The sequence below is a fragment of the Mastigoproctus giganteus genome, chromosome 6 (assembly GCF_048544385.1).
Source record: "Mastigoproctus giganteus isolate SK-2022 chromosome 6, ASM4854438v1, whole genome shotgun sequence".
Lineage (NCBI taxonomy): Eukaryota > Metazoa > Arthropoda > Arachnida > Uropygi > Thelyphonidae > Mastigoproctus > Mastigoproctus giganteus.
In genome coordinates this window covers 202,812,661-202,837,924 of record NC_143580.1, presented here as the reverse complement: position 1 = coordinate 202,837,924, position 25,264 = coordinate 202,812,661, and the positions used below count along the sequence as shown (strand labels likewise).

General features: G+C 37.8%; 1 protein-coding gene across 1 annotated transcript in view; it reads left to right on the top strand.

The window, feature by feature from the left end:
- LOC150084884 (glycogen phosphorylase-like) overlaps positions 1–25,264 on the top strand; it is a 227,805-nt gene that overhangs the window by 15,387 nt on the left and 187,154 nt on the right. The window contains exon 2 of the mRNA XM_090376683.1: positions 22,768–22,869. Within this exon, the coding sequence (XP_090232809.1) occupies positions 22,768–22,869 (102 nt within the window). The remainder of the gene's footprint in view (positions 1–22,767; positions 22,870–25,264) is intronic.

Sequence of the window (25,264 nt, the reverse complement as noted above, 5' to 3'; positions counted from 1 at the left end):
AACCGGAAAAACGACCACAAGCACATTCAGTTTATAGACATAATATATGCAGCATAATATTGTCTAATCGCTGATGCGCCTAAAACAATACAGTATTGTAGTGTATTCTTGTAGCCGCATAGGAAGCATGGATTAAAATTTAGGAAGGGTGGGTGCAGAATTGATGTGCTGAAGTTTACGTTTAGCCAACGGGTGCTTGATTGCAGGAACAAACTTTCATCTGATGTTGTGGAAGTCGACAGCTTAAATAAATTCAAGAAAGTAGACATGCCATTGGAGGGGACGGACAACATTAGCATTATTAGTGGCACATGATGCAAAGAAGCAAGCTTATATTTCACCCGTCTTTTCGCTACAGAAGTCTGTGCAGTTCTTTGAATTTATTTAAGCTGTCAACGACAGATGGAAGTTTGTTCCAGCAATCAACCACCCACTGGCTAAAGGCAAGTTTCTGCATATCGGTTCTCCAACTGTCTTTCCTCAGTTTGAATTTATGCTCTCTCAAGTGCATAATCTGAGCAAGAGGAAGAATATCATCAGCATTGAGCTTGCCAAGTTTGACAAGCATTCAAACTTGCCAAGTTTGAATGGTTTGAGCTTGCTCAAACCATTCAAAACCTTATACACCTCAATCAGATCACCTCACAGGTGTCTAGTCTCCAGACGCTGCAATTTTCAGAACTTAAGCCTTTTTTTGGTAAGAGCATCCCTTTGTTCCCCTCACCAATATCGTTGGCCTTCTCTATACTCTTTGTCCATAAAATTAGGCTTCCAGACCTGTATGCAGTACCCAAGGTGTGGCCTGACCATTTCGTTATACAAAGGGATAATCACCTCGTTATCTCTGCTACCAACGATTCCTGTATATCATTGATAAGACCGCATGAGCTGCTCTGGCAGACTACTGCACTGCTCTGAAAACTTCATATTTGACTGCACAATTTTGTGCAGAGCATGTGGCTGAGTTAGTTGGCCTTAGGCGAGGGGTAGTGTGGTTTTTCACACTACCCCTCGCCTAAAAAAAGGGTCGAAAAACACTTAAAAAAGGGTCTAAAACCACTGCTGTATGTATTGTTGTAGGCGCATTGGGACATAAATTCAAATATAGAGGGAGGTTGCAGAATAGATGAGCAGAAGTTTACCTTTTGCCAGTGGGTGGTTGATTGCTGGATAGGTGAGATGGGAAAGTTTTATTTTATTTTTTTGGCTGATGATGTATAAGCTTGCTTTCTTGCATGAAATTCCGCTGCTAATACTACTACCTCGAGTCTTGGAGGGAATTTACACCCAGACGCCTAAAGATGCGACAAATAACGAATCCTTAATTGTACGGAAGACCGTCTGCGCGGGTTGCACAGTGGTATCGTCACCGTCCTCCCCATACCGGGTGGAAAAGGCCCGGGTTCGAATCCCATCAATGGCTCGAGGAACTTTAATGGGCTTTTTTCATTCCGTGGCTGAGTTAGTTGGTCTCAGGCGTAGATAGCGATGTTTTTTCGTCACGCCAATCGACCAGAGAACACACGCAATTACAGACATAATATATATAAATGGGTATATGTTAGAAATTACGGGTGGCCCTAATATAATAATTTGTCAATTTTTTTTTTTTTTTTTTTTTTTTTTGTACGGAAGTCGATGTTTAAGTACGAGGTGTGATCAGAAAGTTCTGAGAACCGACTATAAAAGCATGTACACAATTATATATATATATTTTAATTTTCAGTGTATTGACCCCGAATTTAAATTAGTGTATTGGAGGTAAGCACACATTTGAATTTTTTTGAAGGATTTAATCTGCAAAGTGTTTAATCCTTCATAAAAAAAATAATTTAGATTCACCATTAAACCTGGCTTCCACAGCTGCTTTTTAGCTCTTCAGTGCCTTTAAAATGAGTTACATGAAGATGAGACAATAGGTTTCTTAACAAATAACATTCACTTTTGGTGCCTTGGAGAAGCAAAACTCGATGACCGCTTTCCTCTTCTATTTTTTTTTCAAATTGCAGCTTTTAACTTTGGCATAATATTCTCCTGTTATTGTTGTTTTAGATGTAAGGTGATCAACATCCTTTTATGTCTCAGAAAATTGAAGCCAACGCTTTTCCTCTACCCGCGTGGGTAGCGTAGTTGGAAAAATTGCCGTCCTCCCTAGACCGGGTGAAAAAGACCTCAGCTCGAGTCCCGTCGATGCATGAGGAATTTTTATAGGCCTTTTTGACAACGTAGCTGAGTTAATCGGTCTCAGTGGAGGGTAGCATGGTTTTTTCTGTCGGAAACTTGGGCTTTTCGTTTAGCGAACAGAAAATTGATCCCACAACACACGCAATTTACAGACAGTATATACGGAGCAATATGGCCTTAGTCTCCTAAAACCCCACTACTACAAGTACTTTTCTAGCTGTTGTAGTAATAGGGTTTTATGAGCATCAGCGACTAAGACCATATTGCACCGTGTACACTGTCTGTAAAAAGTGCGTGTTTTCTGTGGTCGATTTTCTGTTTGCTGGATGAAACACCCGGTTTCCTGGCCAAAAAAAACCATGCTCCCCTTTCCTGATACCAACTAACTTAGCCACATTGTGAAAAGGCCTATAAAAATTCCTCACGACATCAACGGGACTCGAACTTGGGTCTTTTCCATCCAGTGTGGGGAGGACGGCGATTCTACCAATTGTGCTACCCATTAGGGCACTTTGCCAGCCGATGGTTGTGTTTGAAACTTTTTCGGAGTTGGAGATTGTTCGTGCTTCTGCACCACGCTTTCTAATTTGGGCCGGCCGGGCTAGCCGGGTGGGTAAAGTGCCTGCCTTGCAACCCAAAGGTCGCGGGTTCGATTCCCGCCTAGGGCTTGGATCAAAGTACTGCAACAACCTTGGGAGGTGCATTATGGCCACAGAAGCCGATGCGCCAACAACTACCAAAAAAAAAAAAAAATTCTAATTTGGATTCAGGATCATAAAATGTAACAATGTTTTATCGCAGACACCAAACGGGAAAAAATCTATATGGATTAGCAGGTTTTAATTTTAAATTCACGTTTGATGACTCCACCCTCTGTTTGTCGTGATTGCAAATGTTTGTAGTGAATGAAAAGTTTTCCGGGAATTTTATACATGTCGAATTGCTCATGTATTAATATTAAAATGTATCCATGGGAAATAAAGTACTTTTCAAGTTCAGACACTTTACTTTTGTTTTAAAAATTTTTTTCTTCGACGATGGCAATTGTTTCACAAATGATTGTTTCAGATGGCCAACCGGACCTTGGATCATCCTCCACTAGCGAAATTCTTGGATCATCCTCCACTCTTGAACTGTGCCAACCACATAGCAACAGTTGCATAGTGTCATTAATAAATATAAAAAACAGTAACGTCAGTAAGGGGCGTAACACGACCCTGTATAACCTCACGCCCTCATGCGTAGCAAAGTTGTTAGAATCACCGTCTTCCCCACACCGAGTGAAAAAACTGAGTTCGAATCCCGTTGATGACGTGAGGAATTTTTAAAGGACTTTTTCCTCAACCTTGCTAAGTTGAGCGGTTTCAGGCAAGGGTAGAATGGTTTTCCGCCGGAAAATCGGCTTTTTCGTTCAGCAAACAGCAAATCGATCACAGAACACACGAAATTTACAGACAATATATACGGATCAATGCTGCCTTAGTCGGTGACGCCTAAAACCATACAATAAACAAACAAACAAACATGTAGCTCCACTCCGCACATTAGTCCATGAAGAGCAGTGTCCATTTGTAACCACTTTTTTTGTCTCCTACCACTCAACCATCCTTTTATCCATAGCAGTAACTTGCCCGTAATGCGACATTGCTCCAATTTATACAAACAGTCGTACATGCGGTATGCGGAACACAGGTTTTACAGAAAGCTGTGGATATCAAAATTATTCTTTGCATCAAGTTATAATAGTAATAGTAATAATAACAACAATAATGATTGGGTAGTGCCAGAAGGTTGCATCTCTCCGAAGTAAAATAAACTGTTGTTATTTATTATTATTTTTATATATATATATTTTTTTTTACAGGATCAGTGATTATTACTGTATATACAGTAATAACTCATTTTAATGTATGTTATGTACTATATATTTCCAAAATACAGATAACAGATTCCAAGAGTGTTCGGCCACCTGTAGGATTCGAGAAAAATTAACTAGAATTGTGTTCACGCGTATGCGGATCAACGAAATGCAGTGGATGGGTGAGAATACAATTTTAATTTCACGTTTGGGCTCCCAACGAAATCTGGGGCTGTTGGCGTACGCTTTTTGCACCTAATGATAAATCCGCTTTTGTAGCAGGTATCATCCCTCCCCTCCCATAAAGTCTAACGGTAAAAAATGTTTGCGGAAACAGTGGTCTACACGTTCAACTACAGCGTCCATATTTGGCTCCTGTTGTACCTACTCGCATTACTTGGAAGCAACTTTCAGAGAGCATGTTCCCTTTTATTGTACTAAAGGACGTTGAAGGGCAGAATGGTCGCACTGTCTGTGCTTGTCATTGCTGCTTCGCCTTTTTTTTTTTTTTTTTTTATTTCTTTAAATACCGTAATAACATTGCGATGCCTCCGTAATGAAGTCGTAGCATTACTACCGTTATGATTTAATTCCCCCTCCCGAGCTGCTTAGTAAAGAATTTAGGCTGATTGGCACTGTTCAGGCTATGCAGGTGTTTTCTTTTTTATACAGTACAAAGTGAATGAACTGTGTCGTTGCAGTTACCAGTGTGTCTACAGTGAGTGATGCGTATTTCTGGAAGCCATGTTAGATTGGCATAAATTCAGTGTTTACGGAAGATTTTTCTGTCGAATATCCAATTTTTTGGAACTGCTCCAAGGTAGTGGGAAAGAGAATGGCGTGGGTACACGTCTAGTGTGCAAAAATTTTGGGTACTTCGTATAAGCATTAGAATGATAAACGAAGCGGTGGTATGTGACAGTCTAGTCAGATGATTTATGCAATGGTCGTCCTGGAACATGGATTCATATTACCATAGAAAGTGTCCAAGATGTCGGTATACAACTCGGAATTGTTGATATTTAGGAATACAACCAACGTCATCTGCCAGTTTCTCGTTGAAACTGGCAAATGACGTTCTGTAGCAATTCTCACAGGTACTGTCGATTGTCTCATTTGAAGATTGTTACGAGACTCCTTGCAGCATTTCCCAAGAATGATGATGGGCTAGGCGCCATTGTAAATGGCCTGTGGTGTCCGTCCGTGGTATGTGATGTGGGGTTTGAATATCTGCTGTTTCAACCGTAACGTTTTTCAGCGACATCATTCATTTCATTTTCATCACTTTCTTTGAGAATCTATTTTTTTATTTGCCAGTTTTATTATTATTATTATATATTTTTTTTCTTTTTAGCCTACATGATCGTTGTTGGCACCTACATTGCCCTCTGTCTTCCATTTTTTTCAGTGCCAGGAACATGAACTGGAGCCGAGTTCATGTTTCGAGTTTTAAATATCTGGCTCTTGCAGTGACAAATTGCTGATATAGCATCTGACTAATTCTCTTTGAAACATTGTAATTTTCTTTCTGCGACTCATTCTGCTTATTTGTGATAACTCCGCTTTGCCTGCACATTAAATCGCAATGAAATAAACTATATTTAACAAATCCTATCCAACTGCTGCTGTACCCGGAGATCATGCATCAGATCCCTTGGCGTAACCATGGACAACAAATTAGCATTCAGACTTCACATTCAAAATCTGCACTCATAAATTATAAAATCATTTTGGTTAGAAAAAAACAACAATATATATACTGTATATATACACAGGGTAATCGAAAAAGGTGTCCGTGATTTCCCTTTTAATTATCTTCGGAAATATTTGATGGATTGCTGTGATCCTAGCAGCAAACAGTGTGGTATCTCACTAGGTTTTATTTGACACCTCAACCCCACTTTTTGGGGGAAAACCTTGCTAGCTACGCCTTAGATCGACTAACTCAGTCACGGAGTGAAAAAGCCCCACTAAAGTTCATTCACTTTGTACTGTATAAAAAAGAAAACACCTGCATAGCCTGAACGGTGCCAATCAGCCTAAATTATTTACTAAGCAGCTTGGGAGGGGGGATTAAATCATAACGGTAGTAATGATACGACTTCATTTTTTCGTTCAGCAAAACAGGCAAATCAACCAGAGAACACACGCAATTTACAGTCATAATACATATATGGGTATATGTAAGAGATTACGGATGGCCCTAATATAATAATTTGTTTGCTGCTACGATCACAGCAATTGATCAAATATTTCCGAAGATAATTAAAAGGGAAAACACGGACCCATTTTTCGATGACCCTGTATATATATATATATCGTATTATGATGGTGTACATTAGCTTATCTCAATTCTGTCACGTTATCAGATTAGCATTATTAGATGCATACGATGCAAGAAAGCAAGCTTATTCAGCATCAGCCAACACACACAAAAAAAAACCCCTCCCATTTCAACCCTCCATGTGCGACAGTATCAAAAGCTTTCTGAAATCAAAGTGTATAATATAAAAATTATTTTCGCATCCAGTTCCTTTGGGACCACATCATTAGCATTAGCATTAGCACTGGCATTGGCATACGATGCAAGAAAGCAAGCTTATGTAGCATCAGCCAAAAAAATAACCCCTCACATTAAACCCCTCCATTCGTTCCAAATGCCTATCTCTAGTACAGCCTTAAATTTATTTAGGCTATCAACTTCCACAACAAAAGATGGAAGTCTGTTTCACCAATCAATCATCTGCTGGCTAAATAAAAATTTCCGCACATCTGTTCTACAACTGTCTTTCCTCAATTTCAATCTATGCCCTCTGAGGTTCTTTATCTGCGCAAGACGAAGAATCCCATCATCATTCAGCTTGCTCAACCCATTAAAGGCGTTATACACTTCAATCAAATCACCTCGCAGGTGCCTACTGTCAAGGCGCTGCAATTTACAGAACTTAAGCCTTTCTTGGTAAGAGCACCCCTTTGTTCCCCTCACCAATCTTGTTGCCCTTCTTTGTATTCGTTCTAGAAACTCTACATCCTTCCTAAAATGAGACCTCCAGACCTGTACACAGTACTCCAGGTGTGGTCTGACCATTGCCTTGTATAACGGGATAATCACCTCCCTGTCTCTGCTAGCAAAATTCCTATATATCATTGACAAGACTCACAGGTCTATAGTTACTTGTGTCACCTTTTGCACCCACTTTGCGAATTGGTGATACATGTGCACACTCCAATCTATGGGGACTTCCCCTGAGTACAAGGAAGCTTTCATAATTATGGCTAAGGGTTTTCTTACTTCCTTTGCTGCCCTTTAATATAACTGGATAGATCCCGTCCACCCCACGTGCCTTCCTTATGTTTAACTTCAACAATTTCTCCCCCACTTTGCTCTCAGTTATTACAAAATCACTTAGCTCCCTGTTAAGAGTTTGATAAACTTCTGTCACCCCTATCATTGAATAACTCCTCATGTGTGAATGTAGATGCAAAATACTCATTCAGTTTATCAGCTACCTGAGCATGATCATCAATAACCCTATCTATGTTAAGTGGTCTAATCTGATTTATCCCTTTCCTTCTAGAGTTTACATAAATAAAGAACTCTTTACATCCTTTTCCAGAGAAAACCCATTTAATATCTTGGTAAAACACAATGTAGCATGTTAATTAACGAAGAATATGGTATAACTGTAAAAAATACAGTTATACCGTATTACAGCAGCCAAAAATCCACCGACTGTTCTCTTCCACGACCATAGATGAATTATGATTAGCCACATCACATCACCCCCTGAAAATTATTGCTGATATTGAATACTATATTATGTGCAGTGGGTGAAATTCTGGTCCAACCAACCTTTATATAGCCTCTTGTTTGGCCTAACTTGAAAATCTGGCCCTCGCGTCAGATGGCGATGTATCGTGCTAAGCTGCAAGGATATTCTGTTAGATTGCAAAACAATAACTGGATTATTTTTAAACTGGACTTGGGAACTCACCAGTCGATCGCCCATTCCTGCTCCACTCTAACCCAGAACTAAAGCATAATGAATGAAGATATATTACTGTATTATTATATTTTTGTCTAAATCATTTCTACCCAACTAGTCATCGTGTCGAAAAAAAAAAAAAAAAGAAGAAGATAAAACGAAATTGCCATTGGCTGAAAATTCACTGTAACTTAAGAATGCACCATTGACTTGCAGACTCCTAAGTCCAGTAAAAAATAACCCAGTTTTCAACCTAAAGAGACTGCCTTTCGTGAGAGCATAGTCGATACAATACATTGTAAGCTGCCACGTTTTGGAGCAGTCTGAATTCAATTTTCGATTCCAGTCGACAACTGGGAGAATTTCTGAGGTCCTGTTTGATTAAGGTTGTAGTTAACCGATCTTGGGAGGAAGCAGTTGTGTTTTACTGATGTGTTATCCCGGGCAGATCGGTCTGTGAACGAACCTTCGATAAACCACACACACACACACACACACACACACACACACACACACACACACACACACACACACACACACACACACACACACACACACACACACACACACACACACATGGTGTTTCAAAAAATGATGGTCAATAACTTAAAGGTGAAAAGTACAAACTAAAAGAAGCAAAAAGTCCCAGTGAACATCGGGTCGCAAATGAACCGATTTGTAGATAATGCACATTTTCTGTTAAGATCCGTCACTGACTATGGGAGTACTGTGGGAGGGTTGTTTCTTTTACTGAGACCTTGTACATGCTGGATATGGTAGGGGTACAGTAATTGGCGATGTAAAATTCGCCACACACTACTATGACTCAGTACACGCTCTTGCAGAACAACCGTCCTTGTCGAAATTTCTGGATTTTGTTCTGTTCTTGCCGCGGCTGATAACATAGAGAGAATTGGGCAACTGCCGGCAATGGAGCAGGTGGAAGCCGTAAATGACCTAATAAGGTTGGTCTCTGATGCCTCTCTCACAAAGAAAAAGAGAAAACAGAATCATGTGCCCTGGTGGTCTCAGGATCTCACAAATCTGAGAAATGAATTGAAAACTGCTCGTCGTAACTACCAGCATGCCAAGAGAAATAATAGGACAAGGGTTGAGGTGGACCGTCTGGGTGACCTTTACAAGCTGGCCAGGCAGACCTAGTTTAATCAGATTTATAGAGAAAAGAAGAATGCTTGGGAACAACTGGTTAAATCGACACTAAAGGATGAACCGTGGGGACTTGCTCACAAAATTGTAGCGGAGAAATTGCACCCTGGTGAGATCGTTCGTCTATCTTGGCTGATGGGCAAGAGACACTTTCCTGGACAGAGTCGATGAATGCAATATTGGATGGCATTATTTTCCAAGACATTTGTGTACCAGAGAGTACGGAACAAACAAATTTAAGGATGGAGCAGTTGATGTATTCTGGATTAACTGATGAGGACCCGTTTAAACCTTGAAATTGCACAGCTATTGATTCTTTGAAGGATAACAAATGTCCAGGCTTAGATTTACTTGAAGTTGCAGTATTAAAAAGAATCTGGACAATCAAACCACAACTAATTGTTAATCTTCTTAATTCTGTTTGGCTGACGGGTGTTTTCCAACTCCCTGGAAGCAAGCCAATCTTAAAATTCTGGTTAAAAGTCCTAACAAACCCCTCAATGTTCCTTCCACCTATCGTCCTATTGCATTACTACCAGTGCTAGGCAAGGTTTTAAAAAGGTTATTGTAACTAGATTTATGAAATATTATAAGGCTAAAAATTTGCAAGTGAACACTCAGTTTGGCTTTACAAAAGGCTGTTCAAATGTTGATCCTACAAAGTTTGTAATGGATCTCAAATGCGGATTCCAAGTATGTTCTCGGCCTCTTTGTGGACTTCAAAGGGGCCTTTGAAGTCCCGGAGCCTCGCCAAAGTGTCTTGGCGAGGTTCCGGGACACAGAGGTGTCTGCTGCTCTTTATCGTCTAGTTTCTGATTATTTCCATGGTCGTAGCCTTGTGGTGTATTCTGGTGTCTGTTCGCTTACTCGTGCTGTTACTCGGGGTTGCCCTCGGGGATCAGTCCTAGGACCGGTCTGCTGGAATGTGGTTCTTGATGGGTGGCTCGGGGTACAGCGCGACAAAATTTTGAAGGCGGCATATGCAGACGACTTGACCGTATTGGTTTTTGGAGAGTCTCGTAGGAAACTTGAAGAACGTGCGAACGAAATCTTGGGAGACCTTGATGGTTGGTGTAGTGTGCACAAACTACAGATTCTATTGACAAAACTAAACAAATGCTTTTGAAAGGTTATTTGAACCTGAATAGACCCCCCAATGTAGAAAGTAATAATCAATCCATTAAAAGTGTAAGAACGCATAAATATCTTGGAATAATGATGGACGATAGATTTAGTTTTGTAGCCCACGCAAAAAATGTGCTGGACAAAATAAAAGTCTTAACTGGTAAAATCATTAAAATAACTAAAAATGTCTGGGAATTAAACCCGCAACTTTAAAGTTATACTACGAGTGTATTTTTATACCAATAATTTGTTATGGTGCAGGTGCATGGGGTTATCGTGTTAATAACTGTTTAGTCTTGAAGTATTTGACTCAAGCACAACGTTTCTTTCTTCTTGCAATGACAAGAAATTGCGGAACAGTGTCGACAATGGCACTCCAAGTATTGAGTGGAAAACTTCCTGTTCAATATGAAGTTATGTACCACTGCTTACAATATTATCGTCGGAAAGCTCTGCCTGCAAGGGTGAGCAACTATTCAATTAATATAGACATACCAACTAAGGATGATAATTGTAGAATTAGAAGAGAGTATGTTAATAGTTGGCAATTAACTTGGTCCAATGCAAAAGTTGGTAGAGTTACTTTTAGTTACCTTCCTAACATTAGAATTTACCAAGCAACGGTTATCCTGGTTTTGCCCAGGTCTGAATGTATCTTTTCTTCTAACAAGGCATGGCAGCTTGAACTCCAAATTGTTCACTCTGGAGTTGGCTGCCTCTCCATTATGTAAGTGTGGTGCTCCTGAGACCATGGAGCATTTAATATTTAACTGCTATCTCTATACAGACTTAAGAAATAATCTACAGCTTCTTACAGAAGTGTACAATGAAAATGACCTACCATGTTTTGTCAATGATAAAGAAAATTTCCTAGCTTTTTGTAATTTTGCAGATAAATTGTTTGCACTTAGGAAGAGACTAATTGGAGTTGATCTGTAAAGAGTGATGCCAAGTAATCCAGAGTTTGTGTTCAAGGACAAGAACTATTATGCTTTTTTTTGTCCATTAAATATGATTTCTGTAGATAAGTCCTTAGTTTTCTTTTCGTAAGTAAATATGTTGGCCCCACGATGGTAATGATGTTGTGTTTTGTAGATTATTTGCTATAAATATAAAATTGGATTTAGTAGAATTAACAAAGAGGTTGTTTGTGTTAGTGGTTCTTGAGCCAAGTGTGGTTTCTGTCAAGATGTGACTTGATAATAATAGCGATTTTGTGTACAGAGGAAAAGTTGGCTATGCATCTTGTAAATATGATATTGAATTGTAAAACGCTGACAGGGTACTACATATGTTTGTACATGGATAGCGCCTTGCCATTTGCCCTCTGAGTTTAATACTGAAATATGGTAATGTTGGATCAGATAATCATAGCATCAGCAAAAAAAAGGGGGGGGGGGAGAAGGGAGAGAAGGAGAAGAAAATGCAAGAAAATACAAAAAAAAAAAAAAAAAAAAAGTTAAGAGGCAAAGTGGTTGAGTCCTGTACAATTGACGGGACAAGTGTGTCTGGTTGCTGTGGCCTAATAGTAATACTTTTGAAATGGTGTTAATTAATGTAATGAAGTGTTATTTATTGGTTTGGTTTTCTGATTAAGTCCCCCAGGAGTGGTGATTGTACTCACTTAGCTAATAGTAAAGATTGTATGTAGGTACTTTTTTTTATTATATTTTAATTTTTTTAAATAAAAAAAAAATGTTGTATTTTATTTTATTTATTTTTTATTATATTTTATTTATTTATTTATTTTTATTTTTTTATTTGTTTCTTTTTTGTTATATTTTGTTTTTTTTTGTATTTATTTATTTTATATATATATATATATATATATTTTTTTTTTTAATTAATTAATTTATTTATTTTTTTCACTCTATACACTATTGTAAACTTTTCTCTTCTATTTCATGGGAGGTCTATCTCTTCCCCTTATCTTCTATCCAACCTCCGCATCCCTTCCAATCCCCACTTCCTTTCCATTGGGGTTGGGTTTTTTTTTTTTTTTTTTTGATTTGGTAGTTGTTGGCGCATCGGCTTCTGTGGCCATATTGCACCTCCCAAGGTTTTTGCAGTACTTTGATCCAAGCCCGAGGCGGGAATCGAACCCGCGACCTTTGGGTTGCCGGGAAGGTACTTTACCCACTCGGCTAGCCCGCTCGGCTTTGGGGTTGGGAGTCAGGGGCAGTCAACATAACAAGACCGCCGACCGGGCTAGCCGAGTGGGTGAAGTACCTGCCCGGCAACCCAAAGGTCGCGGGTTCGATTCGCGCCTCGGGCTTGGATCAAAGTACTGCAAAAACCTTGGGAGGTGCAATATGGCCACAGAAGCCGATGCGCCAACAACTACCAAATCAAAAAAAAAAAATAAATAAATAAATAAATAACAAGACCCATACTTACACACTAGGGCTTGTATAAAACCGATTTTCTCAGACTGAGGGAAAATGATTAAAAGCTTATAACGTAGGTATTTATTTTATCTTGGGTAGATTGTACAAATCGTAATAAAATCTTTTAAACAAAATCTATCACCTCTTATAGTAAAAAAAATAAAAAAATTTTAAAATGCTCCAAAAAAGTAACCAGCTTGAGATTATACAAAATTACAAATTGTATTCATATCCTTTGAATAAAAACTATCTTCTCATATAGTAAACAAAAAAAAAAAATAATAAGCCCTATAATAATAATAATAAATAAATAAAAATAATGTGAAAAAAAAAACAGCTTGGGAAAATTACTTTACTATTTATTGCTCAGCTTTTTTCTGAAAATGAACCTTTAAAAAACACAGTATATTAAGCATTTTTCCTGATAGACTTGATGTTATTTTTGTGTTAAAGAGACCAGTGATCGAAAACACTCTCTCAGATTGGACACTTGTTGGTTTAATGGTCAGTAGTGCTCTATAAACTTTCTCCAGCTTTTCACTTCTACTGCTAGTTGCCTCCAAAATTTTAAATTCTTTGCTGATTTCCAATTCACTCGGATATTTTGAAGGCTCTTCAGTTAATCTCTTTATTACACTATCATACTCTCGCATGAGTGTATCTCCAACATCGGAACTAGACGAGTCTTTGTTTTCTTCTAAAAGAACAGTTCGTTTATTTTCAGTTTCTTCATTCAACGCTAAGACTCCTTCAAAATGTTTTGCAAATAATCTCTGATAAATCTCTTCAGCATGCTTTTTCAAAACTTGCTTACTTGGAAAATCAAAAGGTCTTGAACCTGAATTTTCTTTCCTAAACTTTTTGGGGTTGTGCAGATAGCTCAGCAAAGCCACAGTTTGGCAATTTCCTCTTGCTTTGTAACGCTGCAAAAGGCTTTTGTGAAACTTTAAAGCAAATGGGTTTTCTGCTGTATCAAGCTTAGCAAGCAAAAATTCTATTGAAGACTGCTTTAAGTAAGTCTGTATCTTCTGAAGTTATAGCCTTCAGAATCATTTCAACTGGTCGCAAAGTTTCACATAGCAATTCAAGTGTTTTCCAGTCATCGTCAGACACAGCTTCAGTTGACAGTACTGCACATAGAGCATTTGGAATGCAGTTTTTCAATTTCAAAAATCTCTCAATCATATAGAATGTGCTATCCCATCTGGTCTTGCAATCTAATATAAGTTTATATTCTTTCCCATTAAATTTTGCTTTAAAAAATTTTGTAATATGTCATTTTTGGTAGGCGATTTTCGAAAAAGCTTGCAATTTTTTCTGACTTTGTTAATAGTTTGTGCAATATTGGCCATTGGATTGAAGAAATAAATGAGCTCACCGGTAAAGTCGGTTTGATAAAGCATGCCTTGCTGTCTTTCTTCAACTTCTTCATCATCACTACTTTTTTCATTATTTTCATTGTCTTTGGGAGACTCAGACTGTGGCACCATAATTGATTGCTTTTTCATAAAGTACATCTATAACTGACAGATGTATACACTGGGCTATACATTGTTGATGATTAGGCGTAATTTGCTTGCCAAACTTAATCATCATTGCTGCTCCATCGGTGGTGCAGGCAACAATATCCTCATCTAAGTTCAAACCAAATTCCTTTAAGTGTCCCTTCACAATTTGCTCAGTTCTTCTGCTATCAAGTGAACCATTAATCTCAATAAGACCTAACGACCAATGATTGTCTTTTGAATGCACATTTATATTCATATACCTTTTATTTTGTATAGAGTCAATGAATACCGTGCACCCAAAACCAATGAATTTTTGAAATGCTGAATGAGTTCTTTCTTAGTTTTATAATAATTCAGAACCATATTTTTAATTCCATTCACTGAGGCTGGTGGTAATTTATCGTATTTATTTCTCTGAAGGTGAAGGCTTGATTGTATAAACTCACTCTTGGCAATTGAATTAAAAGAAAATCCATCTAAAGCAGCTAATTTTGAAATCTCTTCATCCACAGATTTTTTAACGATACAGTTTTCTAATGTTCTTACCATTTTTACGGGAGGTTCACTGTTATCTTGTTTAATGTCAATCTGATGCATTTTCTTTAAATGCAACATCAAAGATGATGTAGATCCTCCAGACGACTTCATTATCTTCTGACATTTCGAACATTGTGCTTCTTCTTTGCTTTTTCGAGCAAAATAATTCCATACATTTGATTTCATCTTAGACATATTAAGACTAATAAATATTAATTAGTAGGAATTTATATCACCGACAATTTTAAATAAAAATATTGAAGATAACAAAGGCACAATACTAAGCGTCACTCTCGCAAGCACTGAATGAAGAGTCTAAACGAGGCAAGTTTCAAAATTTTCACGAAAGAAATTTTTTATTTATTTATTCGCATTTTATTTATTCCCCCCCCCCCCAATTAAATCTATTGTATTTTCAAAATTACATAAAAGCTAAATTTGGTGAAGCTGCTTTTTGGAGAACATTTGATCGCAAATTTAATAGGAATAAAGAAGCAAAAAACTTTCTACGATTGAAATTTGATGCAATATTCAGCGAATCTGTTCTAGTGGGTAACCATCAATAAGGCGGGTTCCATAACTTGTCTGGCGAACAAGATAGACGGAACGAAGAAATGTTGAGCATTTTCTTTTACGCTATCGCTCCGACTCACTCAGTCATAAATGAGTACACCTGCATCGTGCCATGATACAGGTGGGAAGATAAAAGGTACCCCTCCTAGATTTGGGCCACTTGCCCATGAGATTCGTACCTTAAAATAAAATAAAAAACATGTTTAAAACATAAAGCAGTTGAGCGATCCAGACAAACGAACAAACAAAAGAAAATGTGCGTAACAAAAAACTATATTCGAGGGCTGACTAAGAAAATATTCGAATCCGGTTTTAGAAGCTCGGTTTCGGTTTTAACAACTCAATATAAAAACCGATTTAACCGGTTTTATAAAACCGGTTTGCAAGCCCTATTACACACCCACATACATACACTTGCCGGCCTTCACCTTTTCAGATGCTACAGCCGCTATAGGGGAAACCCTGGAGACCGCATTTGAAACAAACACACCTTGACTTTGACTTTGACCTTGTTCTTTCTAACACCCTTTACTCAACATCAGGTGTTATGCGTCTGGGCCTATCTGCTTGTACTCCATGTGCGAAGCGCCAATGTTCTCTTAGGTGTTGATTTCACTACCGTAATTTCACTACTTTGTGTTACAACAGAGTAGTGAAATTGCAAATTCTGAGTCCTCCCTCTGCGAGATTCACGAATGGGACTCCTGTGGCACTACGTTTGGTTGGTTTCGGCTGGGAAATGCTTCTTGGTACAAACGTGCAGCCTCGAGTGCACTGCCGTTGGCTTTTAGCATTAGTATTAGCATTAGTAGAGGCATACGATGCAAGAAAGCAAGCTTATGCAGCATCAGCCGTTACCATACATGATATACATGAAGTGCATGTCCACATACTGAGCTGGATATCATCATTCTTCTCTTTCTTGGTGATTTCCTCTATTATTTCATACATCTTTGAAAATGTATGAAATAATATAGGATGTTTGTTATTACATGATACCATTTTTTCAAAATGTTACTATGTATTGTAAGATCCTATTGGATCTTCTATTAATGGTACCATAATCAATGTTTATTTCGGCACGAATAAAAACTTATTAATTACTATCTATGCGATATATGTCGACTAACTGCGCACGTGGTCAGCGGGTCGCATTCAGTTTTCATTGGGGTGGTCATAATTCAGAGATCACTCAGTGTAGTCATCTGGAGAATGACCAAGAAGTTTTTTTTTTTGTCATTCAGTATTTTTGATATTATTTTTATATATTATTTTATATTATTATTTTAAATACTGAACAGTGTTTTTTATATTATTTTGGAGTTTTTGTTTTCGTTTTTTGCTTTTCTAATTTTTTAATTTTTTGTCTTTGTTTCTTACTTTTGAAATTTTTATTTAATAGTTATAAATAAATACTGAACAAATATTCTAATCTTGGACTTATTTATTTTTGCAAATGAAAAAAGCATAGGTAACTATTTGTAATTAATTGACGAGCGAGCGTTCTGGTACAATTTTTCTTAGCAATACACCTCGGGTGACAAGGAAAAATTACAAGCCCTTCTGCTCCACACAAGTGGTAAGATATGTGCGATAAAATACTGTGTTACAACAGAGTAGTGAAATTGCAGATTCTGAGTCCTCCCTCTGCGAGATTCACGAATGGGACTCCTGTGGCACTATGTTATGTTATAGGGTATAGGTGCATCAGCAGCTTAGAATATATTGCACCATAGATATTAAGTCTGTGAATTACATGTGTTCTCTGGTCCGTGTGCTGTTTTCTGGATGAAAAACCGAGGTTCCGGGAGAAATACATATGCTACCTTTGCCTGAGACCAACTAACAGCCATTTTGTGAAAAAGAAACCTAAAAATTCCTCGTGTCATTTACGGGATTCGAACTCAGGTCTTTTCCACCCGGTGTGGGAAGGAGAGTGATTATAGCAGCTATGCCATCCACATAGCTCTCCTCTGCTCTTTAATAACCAATCCAAACCAACCGACCAGATACCCCGACCTAGAGGTTGTCTTGTTTCAGGCATGGTTCTAAGGTTTTTGCACCCCCCCCCCCAAGCAGAAATGTATTTGGCACCCTTGAGATACTTTTTAAATTCATTCATTCAATTCATTTTTAAAGGGTTTCCATAGAAACAGTTACATCTTTGATCTGATTATGAGGATCGTGAACCAGAAAACATTTGACATCAACTTCACTGACTTTCATACACCAGCTGATGCCCTAGCAGATGTTACTCTCTCTCTATGAAACAGCTGATTAAAGCTGTTAATATGCTACCTCTGACTGGAGCTAATAGAGTGCCACAGTTTATAATCAGATGCCTCAGCCCTTTCATCGTAGAACTTCTACTGAACATCTTGAATACAGATCTTCGCCACAACTTTTTTCCCTCAACAGTGGAAGGTGTACAGCGTGAAATACATACCTAAATAGAATGGTATTTTTTAATTTTTTATCAAATTTTGCATTTAATCTTTCAATTTTTCCCAACAGATGATGCTGCTATCTGTTGGAAATTGAAGAATATCATTCTGGGATATAAGTCTACAGATAACTACAAGATTTCTTTTGACTTTATGCACATTTCGGAGATAATACATATCTATGGTCCTTCACATGCAGCCAAAACAGCTCGTACCCGGCAAGGCATGGATGCTACAAGATTTCTAAATGTGTTTTGTGGTATCTGCTACCAACATGTAACCAGCAGATCCTTTAACTCCTGTAAGGTCCGTGGTTGAGACACTGCAGATCGCAGTTGCTGTTCCAAGACAAACCACAGATGTTCAATGGGCTTGATGCCTGGGAAATTTGGAGGCCAGGGCAATACCTGGAAGTCTTCCTGCTGTTCTGCAAACTAGTCTTGAACAATCTGGGTGGTGAAGCATGGCGCATTATCCTACTGAAAGATGGCACCACCAGGGGAGGGAGACCGTTGCCTTGAAAGAGTGTAACTGGTCAGCAACGATGTTTAGGTAGGTGGTAGACATCAGCGTGCCTGGCACATGGATGACTGGACGCAGGGTATCCCAGCAGAACATTGCCCAAAGCATGACATTGCCACCACTGGCTTGATTTCATCCCACAGTTCATCCAGACACCATCACTTCCCCAGGTAAACGATGCACATGTAGCCGGCTGTCCAACAGGAAACTTGATTCATCGGACCAGACAACCTTCTTCCAATCGCTCAAGGTCCAGTTATGATGCTTGCTTGCCCATTGTAGGTGCTGTCGCTGGTGAACAGTGGTTAACGTGGGCACTCGGAGCAGCCTGCGGCTACAAAGACCCATTTTCAGCAGGGTTCAATGTACTGTGTGTTGTGACATATTACTCCTGTCACCAGCATTCCAATTACCAGAGAGTTATGCCACAGTCGCCCTTCTGTTGCCAACTACCATCCGGGAGAGCCTTCGCTCACCTGGAGCATCGATGAGCCATGGTCGTCCAATACCTCGCCGGCAGTTAATGGGTTCCTTGGATCACTTTCGGTAGGTACTAACCATGGCTGACCGTGAGCATCCCACCAGCCGTGCCATTTCGGATATGCTCTGACCTAGTCATCTGGCAATTACAATTTGGCCTTTGTCAAACTCAAGTCTGCTAAGTCTGCTACCTTTCTCATGTGAAGAACAAGAGTAACACCGATTAATGGAGCTCAGTATCAGGTGTTTTTTATACCATGTCCTGACCCGTGCATGCACCATAGTTCACCTGTAGTTGCTTCGATTTGCATAACGACTCACTGGTCATAATGTTTTGACTCATTGGTGTATAACCACAAAAATTAATCTTTTCTTAAGAACAAACTGAAGACTACAGATAAGCACAATCTTTTCTTAAGCTGAATTAAAAGAAACTCAAGTTTACTGTATTTCTGTTTTTAAAGAGATCAACAGACAGGTGTTGCCACTTTCATAAGTACAATTGGAAAAAAAAGCAATATTTTCTTAAGAGAGTAACCATAGCATACTTAATCTTTCCTTAAGAAGTTCACTAAAATTAAACTCAAATTTATTGTATATTTTAATAAGATCAGAAGGCTGGTCATATATCAGGAAAAAATCGAACTAAAACTGGTTTGATTTTTTAAATGGGTCTAATTAAAAACTACATCCTTGTAATCCAAAAAAATAATAAGAGCGCCACCTGGAGAGTGCCACCTACTGAGTGCAGTGCCATCTTTTGGGTAAAAATGGAAATTAGGGAGTCAATGCAAAATTTTATAAAAAAATGAAAAGAATAATTTTAATGGGTCTAATTAAAAAGTACAACCCTATAATCAAAATAAATAATAAGAGTGGCTCCAGGTGAACAACACCTACCGATTGCAGCACCATCTGTTGGGAAAAATGGAAGGGAGAAATGCAAAATTTGATAAAAAACATACCCTTCTGTTTAAATAAAGAGCCCTTGTTAGAGTAGGCTCTATAGCCTGAGGAAAAATCGGTTAGTATTCTCATTTTATCTACTGATGTATCATAACTCCTCTTACTATATACTTCCACATTGTGATTCTGTTTTATGAATGTGATGTTTTTGTCATTTTCATCAGAAGATATATAAATTTTAAAAATAATATGTCAAAAACAAAGAATATGTAAAAAAGTATTTTTCAGATATTTAAAATTTTTATCAAAAATTCATAAACATTACATACAATAATTTATGCAGTCTATTAAGTAAAGATAATATATTGATATACTGAAAGCAGAATTCAAAAAAATCAAGAGCTTCTTTCTATAAATAATGTTGGCTACCTGTCAGGTGCCACAGAAACTCCAATGTAAAAGCAGATTTTTGGGACATGAGCACTGCTGATTAAGTACCTTTTCTACCACCATCTGTTCAGTTTTCAAGAATTTACAAATTCTTGAAAATTTGTAAACTGCTTACAAGTTTTATTTTTTGCAATTAATTTTTGAATTCTGCATGAGATCTGACAGGCTGAATAGTGTATACACAATTTTTTTGGTGTATAATGATTAATTTGTAATTAATTTTTAAAATTTTAGATGTTTTCTTATTACATGCATTTCTGTTTCTTTCATTTTTTGCAAATTGTGATCATATTTCAACTTTTAAGTTCAATAAAATAGTGGCCCATGAGACTGTACCTTACTGCTAACACAAAAACATTACTGTACATTACCCTCCAAAAATTATTGGATGCCAGTTTTCATAGACCAGCACATGTCAGATGAACAAGTGATTCAGACCAGTATATGAGGAAGGCATATGAGCCACACAAATTGGTGTTCTTGTTTTGGTGACTGAGCTGGCTGATTTTGAGAGGTATTAATGTTGGATGTTACCTTGCTGGCTTGTCATTTTTTGAATTTGCTGACAGCATACACTATTCAAAATTGACCATCGTTAACATTATTGTGAAATAGAAGCATGACAACACCAACTATCATGGCCCCAGTAATCTATAAGAAGGCCAGAGAAATGCACTCCACACAAGAGAGTTTTAGAAAGAGTAGTACAAAAACTTGTTAGACATCCATGAAAAACATCAATCAGGAATTTAAGGTGCCAACAGGAGTTAAGGTGTATATGAACATACTATATACAGAGCTCTACAACCTTACATGGTACAACAAATGCCGTAATTAGTCCATGAATCAGTGAAAATTAGTTCTTTGAAGTGATGAATCTCACTATACCCTATTCTAGTTGGGAAAGTGTTGATGGGAAGATGCTTTGAGAATTTGTACTGCTGGAGTGCATTGTGCCATTAATAACTTTTGGAGGAGGCAGGGTTATGGTGTGGAGCTGTTTCTCATGGTATGGCTTAGGACCTCCAAACATGGGCCCATACCAATGCCTACCTTAAGATTTTGGATAGTTCCATGCTCTTGCAGTGTGGCACTTCTTTGGTAAGGGCCCATGTTTGTTTCAGTAGGATAATGCACCATGGTACATTGTTGGAACTGTATGTGAATGGTTCATGTACGTGAATTTGGAATGGAGTCCCAATTTTAAGCTTATGGGACACCTATGGGAAGAAGTATTCTCCCAATTTGTTAACAAGGGATTTGCTCAAGAAGAATTTCAGCTAAGGATCATTCCTGGTTAAAATAGCTTGTTAAATTTTATTAAACTAATTTTTTAACAAGGGATTCTGATATTCTTCAAAAATTTAACAATGAGAATATCAGAGTCACTGATTCCTCTGAGCCTCCCCCCCCCACTTCTAGCATACCCTGCCAGTGGAATGGACTGGAATATCAGGAGAGAGCCAATCTAACCTGTTCCACATGAACTCAGCTGCTCGCTGTTCTGCTGGAGAAATGGAGGACTATACTTGCTGCAGCCTGTTGTTCATTGGTGGAAAGCCAATCCAGGAGGGTGGAATGTATTACATTGGACAAAAGGAGGCTGACATGCTGTTGAAGTGAATGGCTATGAGATAGTACAAAACAGACATGTGTCTGTATATTTTTTGAAGAATAGTGTACTAGTTAAGAGTTAAGCTTCTTTTATGTCATACTATAACATGATCTTTCATTGTTTATGTAATTTCTTTTTAATCGATGACAGAGCTGCAATGGCTCAATACATTCTACATTATTTAAAATATTTAAAATAATTAAATGCACAAGGCATAATACTTTAAGAGTTTAGTATCTATATAATATCGGTGTTTTGATACACCTTAGACACTCTTAAAAAAACTACAAAGTAGTTGTTGTGGGCATCATTTGCTCTTTCTCATATTGTGCTCTGCCTTCACGACGAGTTGCCATGATACTGCACTACCTCAAATAAGTAACGCTTCACTATATTGTTACTTATTCTCAGTGAGTACCACCACCCATACATGTTTCAAGGCTATTGGCCTATCATCATTGGGTGGGCAGGTACCCTAGTATTGCAACATGATGACCCAGTTGTGAAGTTAATCGCACAATATGAGAGATGCCAAAAGGTGTATAAGATAATATTTAAAATAATTAAATGCACAAGGCATAATACTTTAAGAGTTTAGTATCTATATAATATCGGTGTTTTGATACACCATAGACACTCTTAAAAAAACTACAAAGTAGTTGTTGTGGGCATCATTTGCTCTTTGCTCTGCTTTTTTAAGAGTGTCTATGGTGTACCAAAGTTTGTGTTTGCATTTTCACTGATGATCAGAGGAGCATCTTTTCCAAGGTACTGCTTTTGACCTACATTTTATCAAAACACCGATATTATATATATCAATTAGTATCTATATATCAATTAGTTAAGAAAAGGAGGAATTACCTCTATGATGTCTTGCAGAACACTTCTTCTCTTCTGTCTTGTAGAACAGAAGTGTTCTACAAGACACCATAGAGGTAATTCCTCCTTTTTTTTAACTAAAAGTTATTTCTTTTATTATGCAAATTTTAACGTGTGTGATGTAATGTTATATTTATATTTTATAGCGAGTATATTATCTGTCTCTGGAATATTATATGGGACGAACTCTTACAAACACAATGATTAATTTGGGCATTCAGAGTTCTTGTGATGAAGCATTATATCAGGTCAGTTTCTTTTTCTCCATTTTAGATTAGAATAGTTTAACTAGTAAAATCTGAGCAAGCATATTTGGCATGTTTTTTTAAAGATACTTGTTGAATATATGCTCTAGGAGACATTATTTTTACCAAAGCCTGTTATAGCAGTTTTAGCAATTGCATTACTGTGCTGGAGTCCTGCAAAGAGTGGGAGGTGTGATCAAAAAGTTTTGGGATTGATTTTATATCTTGAAATTGCAGCATCATTAAGAATTGCAACTTGTTATTGATGACTTATCTAGATGTAGTAACACACGAATCACCAGCTTATTTTTAGTCAATCTGAATTAGAACATGTTAAATAGAAAGTGTTTTTGTGTTTCAGCACATTTTAAAATGAGTAATTTTACTGAGTAGTGAATTTGCATAAAATTTTATTTTAAATTGAGGAAAGGTGCAGTAGAAATCACAATATGCTAAAAATCACTTTCAAAGAAGATGCAGTATGTCATGTGAAGACTTTTTAGTGGTTAGCAAAGTTTAAAGAGGGCTACTTGTCCATCAAATATTATCCTTGCTCTGGCCATCCTTCAGCTTCACAAACTAATGAGTCATTCACTCATGTTTCTGATCTAATCAGGATCACTCTCCATGAAGTTTGTAGAAAAATTTCTATTTCTTATGGGACATGGCAACTGATTTTAACACAAGATTTGGGAATGTAATGCATTTCAGTCAAGTTTGTGTTTGCATTTTCACTGATGATCAGAGGAGCATCTTTTCCAAGGTACTGCTTTTGACCTACAATTTGTTTCTTCTATCATTATTGCTAACAAATTGTGGTTGTGTGGGTATGACCTGAAAACAGCAGCCTCAATTAAAGTGTGTCTTCTCCAAACCCCCAGAAAGAGAAAAATAATCTTTATCAAATGTGAAGATCATTGTTATCATATTTGACTCAGAGAATTGTTCATTATGAATTTGTACCAACTTGTCAAAACCAGAAATACTGCAAAGCAGTTCTTTGGAAATTTTGCATTTCTGTTCAGAGAAAAGTCAGAGAATTGGCACTTCCATCATGACAATGCTGCTGCACACTACACATTTTCCATTCAGGAAAATCTTGCAAAAAACAAGATCACTGGGTTCCTTGTACTCAATAAACATTGGATTTAGCTTCATGTTTTTCCCCCACCAAACTTAAAGCTTATTTTGAAAGGTCATAGATTTCTAACAACTAGGAAATTATTCAGAACATGACACAGGAACTATTAGCAATTCCAAAAGAAGCCAATAGAAATGCTTCCAGTGAAGAAGCATTGGAGTTGGTGTATACAGTGTTGAGAAGGTTTCCTCAAAGGACATCAGCATTTAGCATTAGTAATGGCATATGATGCAAGAAAGCAAGCTTATACTGCATCAGCCCAAAAAAAACCCCTTCCCATTTCACCTATCTATTCGCTCCAAACGTTTGTCCAGTTCTTCCTTGAAATTTTTTTAAGCTATCAACTTCCACAACAGATGGAAATTTTTTCCAACAAAAATTTCTGCACATCTATTCTAAATGTCTTTCCTCAATTTGAATTTATATCCCCCACAATTTGTTAGCAAGAGGAAGAATTCCATACAGCTCAATCAGATCACCTCACAGGTGCTTAGCCTCCAGATGTTATAATTTGTAGAACTTAAGCCTTTCTTGCTAAGAGCAACCCTTTGTTCCCCCTCACCAGCTCTACATCCTTCCTAAATTGAGGCCTCCAGACCTGTATGCAATATTCAAAGTGTGCAGTGGCGACCGGGCTAGCTGGGTGGGTAAAGTGCCTGCCTGGAAACCCAAAGGTCGCCGGTTCGAATCCCACCTCGGGCTTGGATATCACGATGGTGCCGCACTATCTGGTTGGATCTCACAGCCACGATACACGAAGGAAGCAGAAAAAAACTGGTTCCTTTGTGTATTGCTCACATCATACAATAAAAAAATAAAAAAAAAATTGTGGCCTGACTATTGCCTTATACAAAGGGATAATCACCACCTTATCCTTGCTAGCAAAGTTCGTGTATGTTATTGACAAGGCCCCATGAGCTGCTCTGGCAGCCTGTCTATGCTGCTCTGAAAACTTCATATCTGACTGCACAATTACCCTAGGACTTTTTCATTCTCTGCTATCCTGAGTGTACTATAGCACAATTGATACATTACTGCTACCCATATGCAGTACTTTGCATTTGTCAATGTTAAACTTCAGTTGCACCCTTCAGCCCATCTGCTCAACTTTTCTAGATCCTGTTGCAGTAGCATACTGTCATTAACAAACCCTGCCAACCTTTGTATCATCTGCAAACTTGGGCATTAAGCCTGATATACCTTCATCAATTTTTTTTTTTTATCTGTGCTGTTTGTCCTGGTTAGGGGTCAGCGACA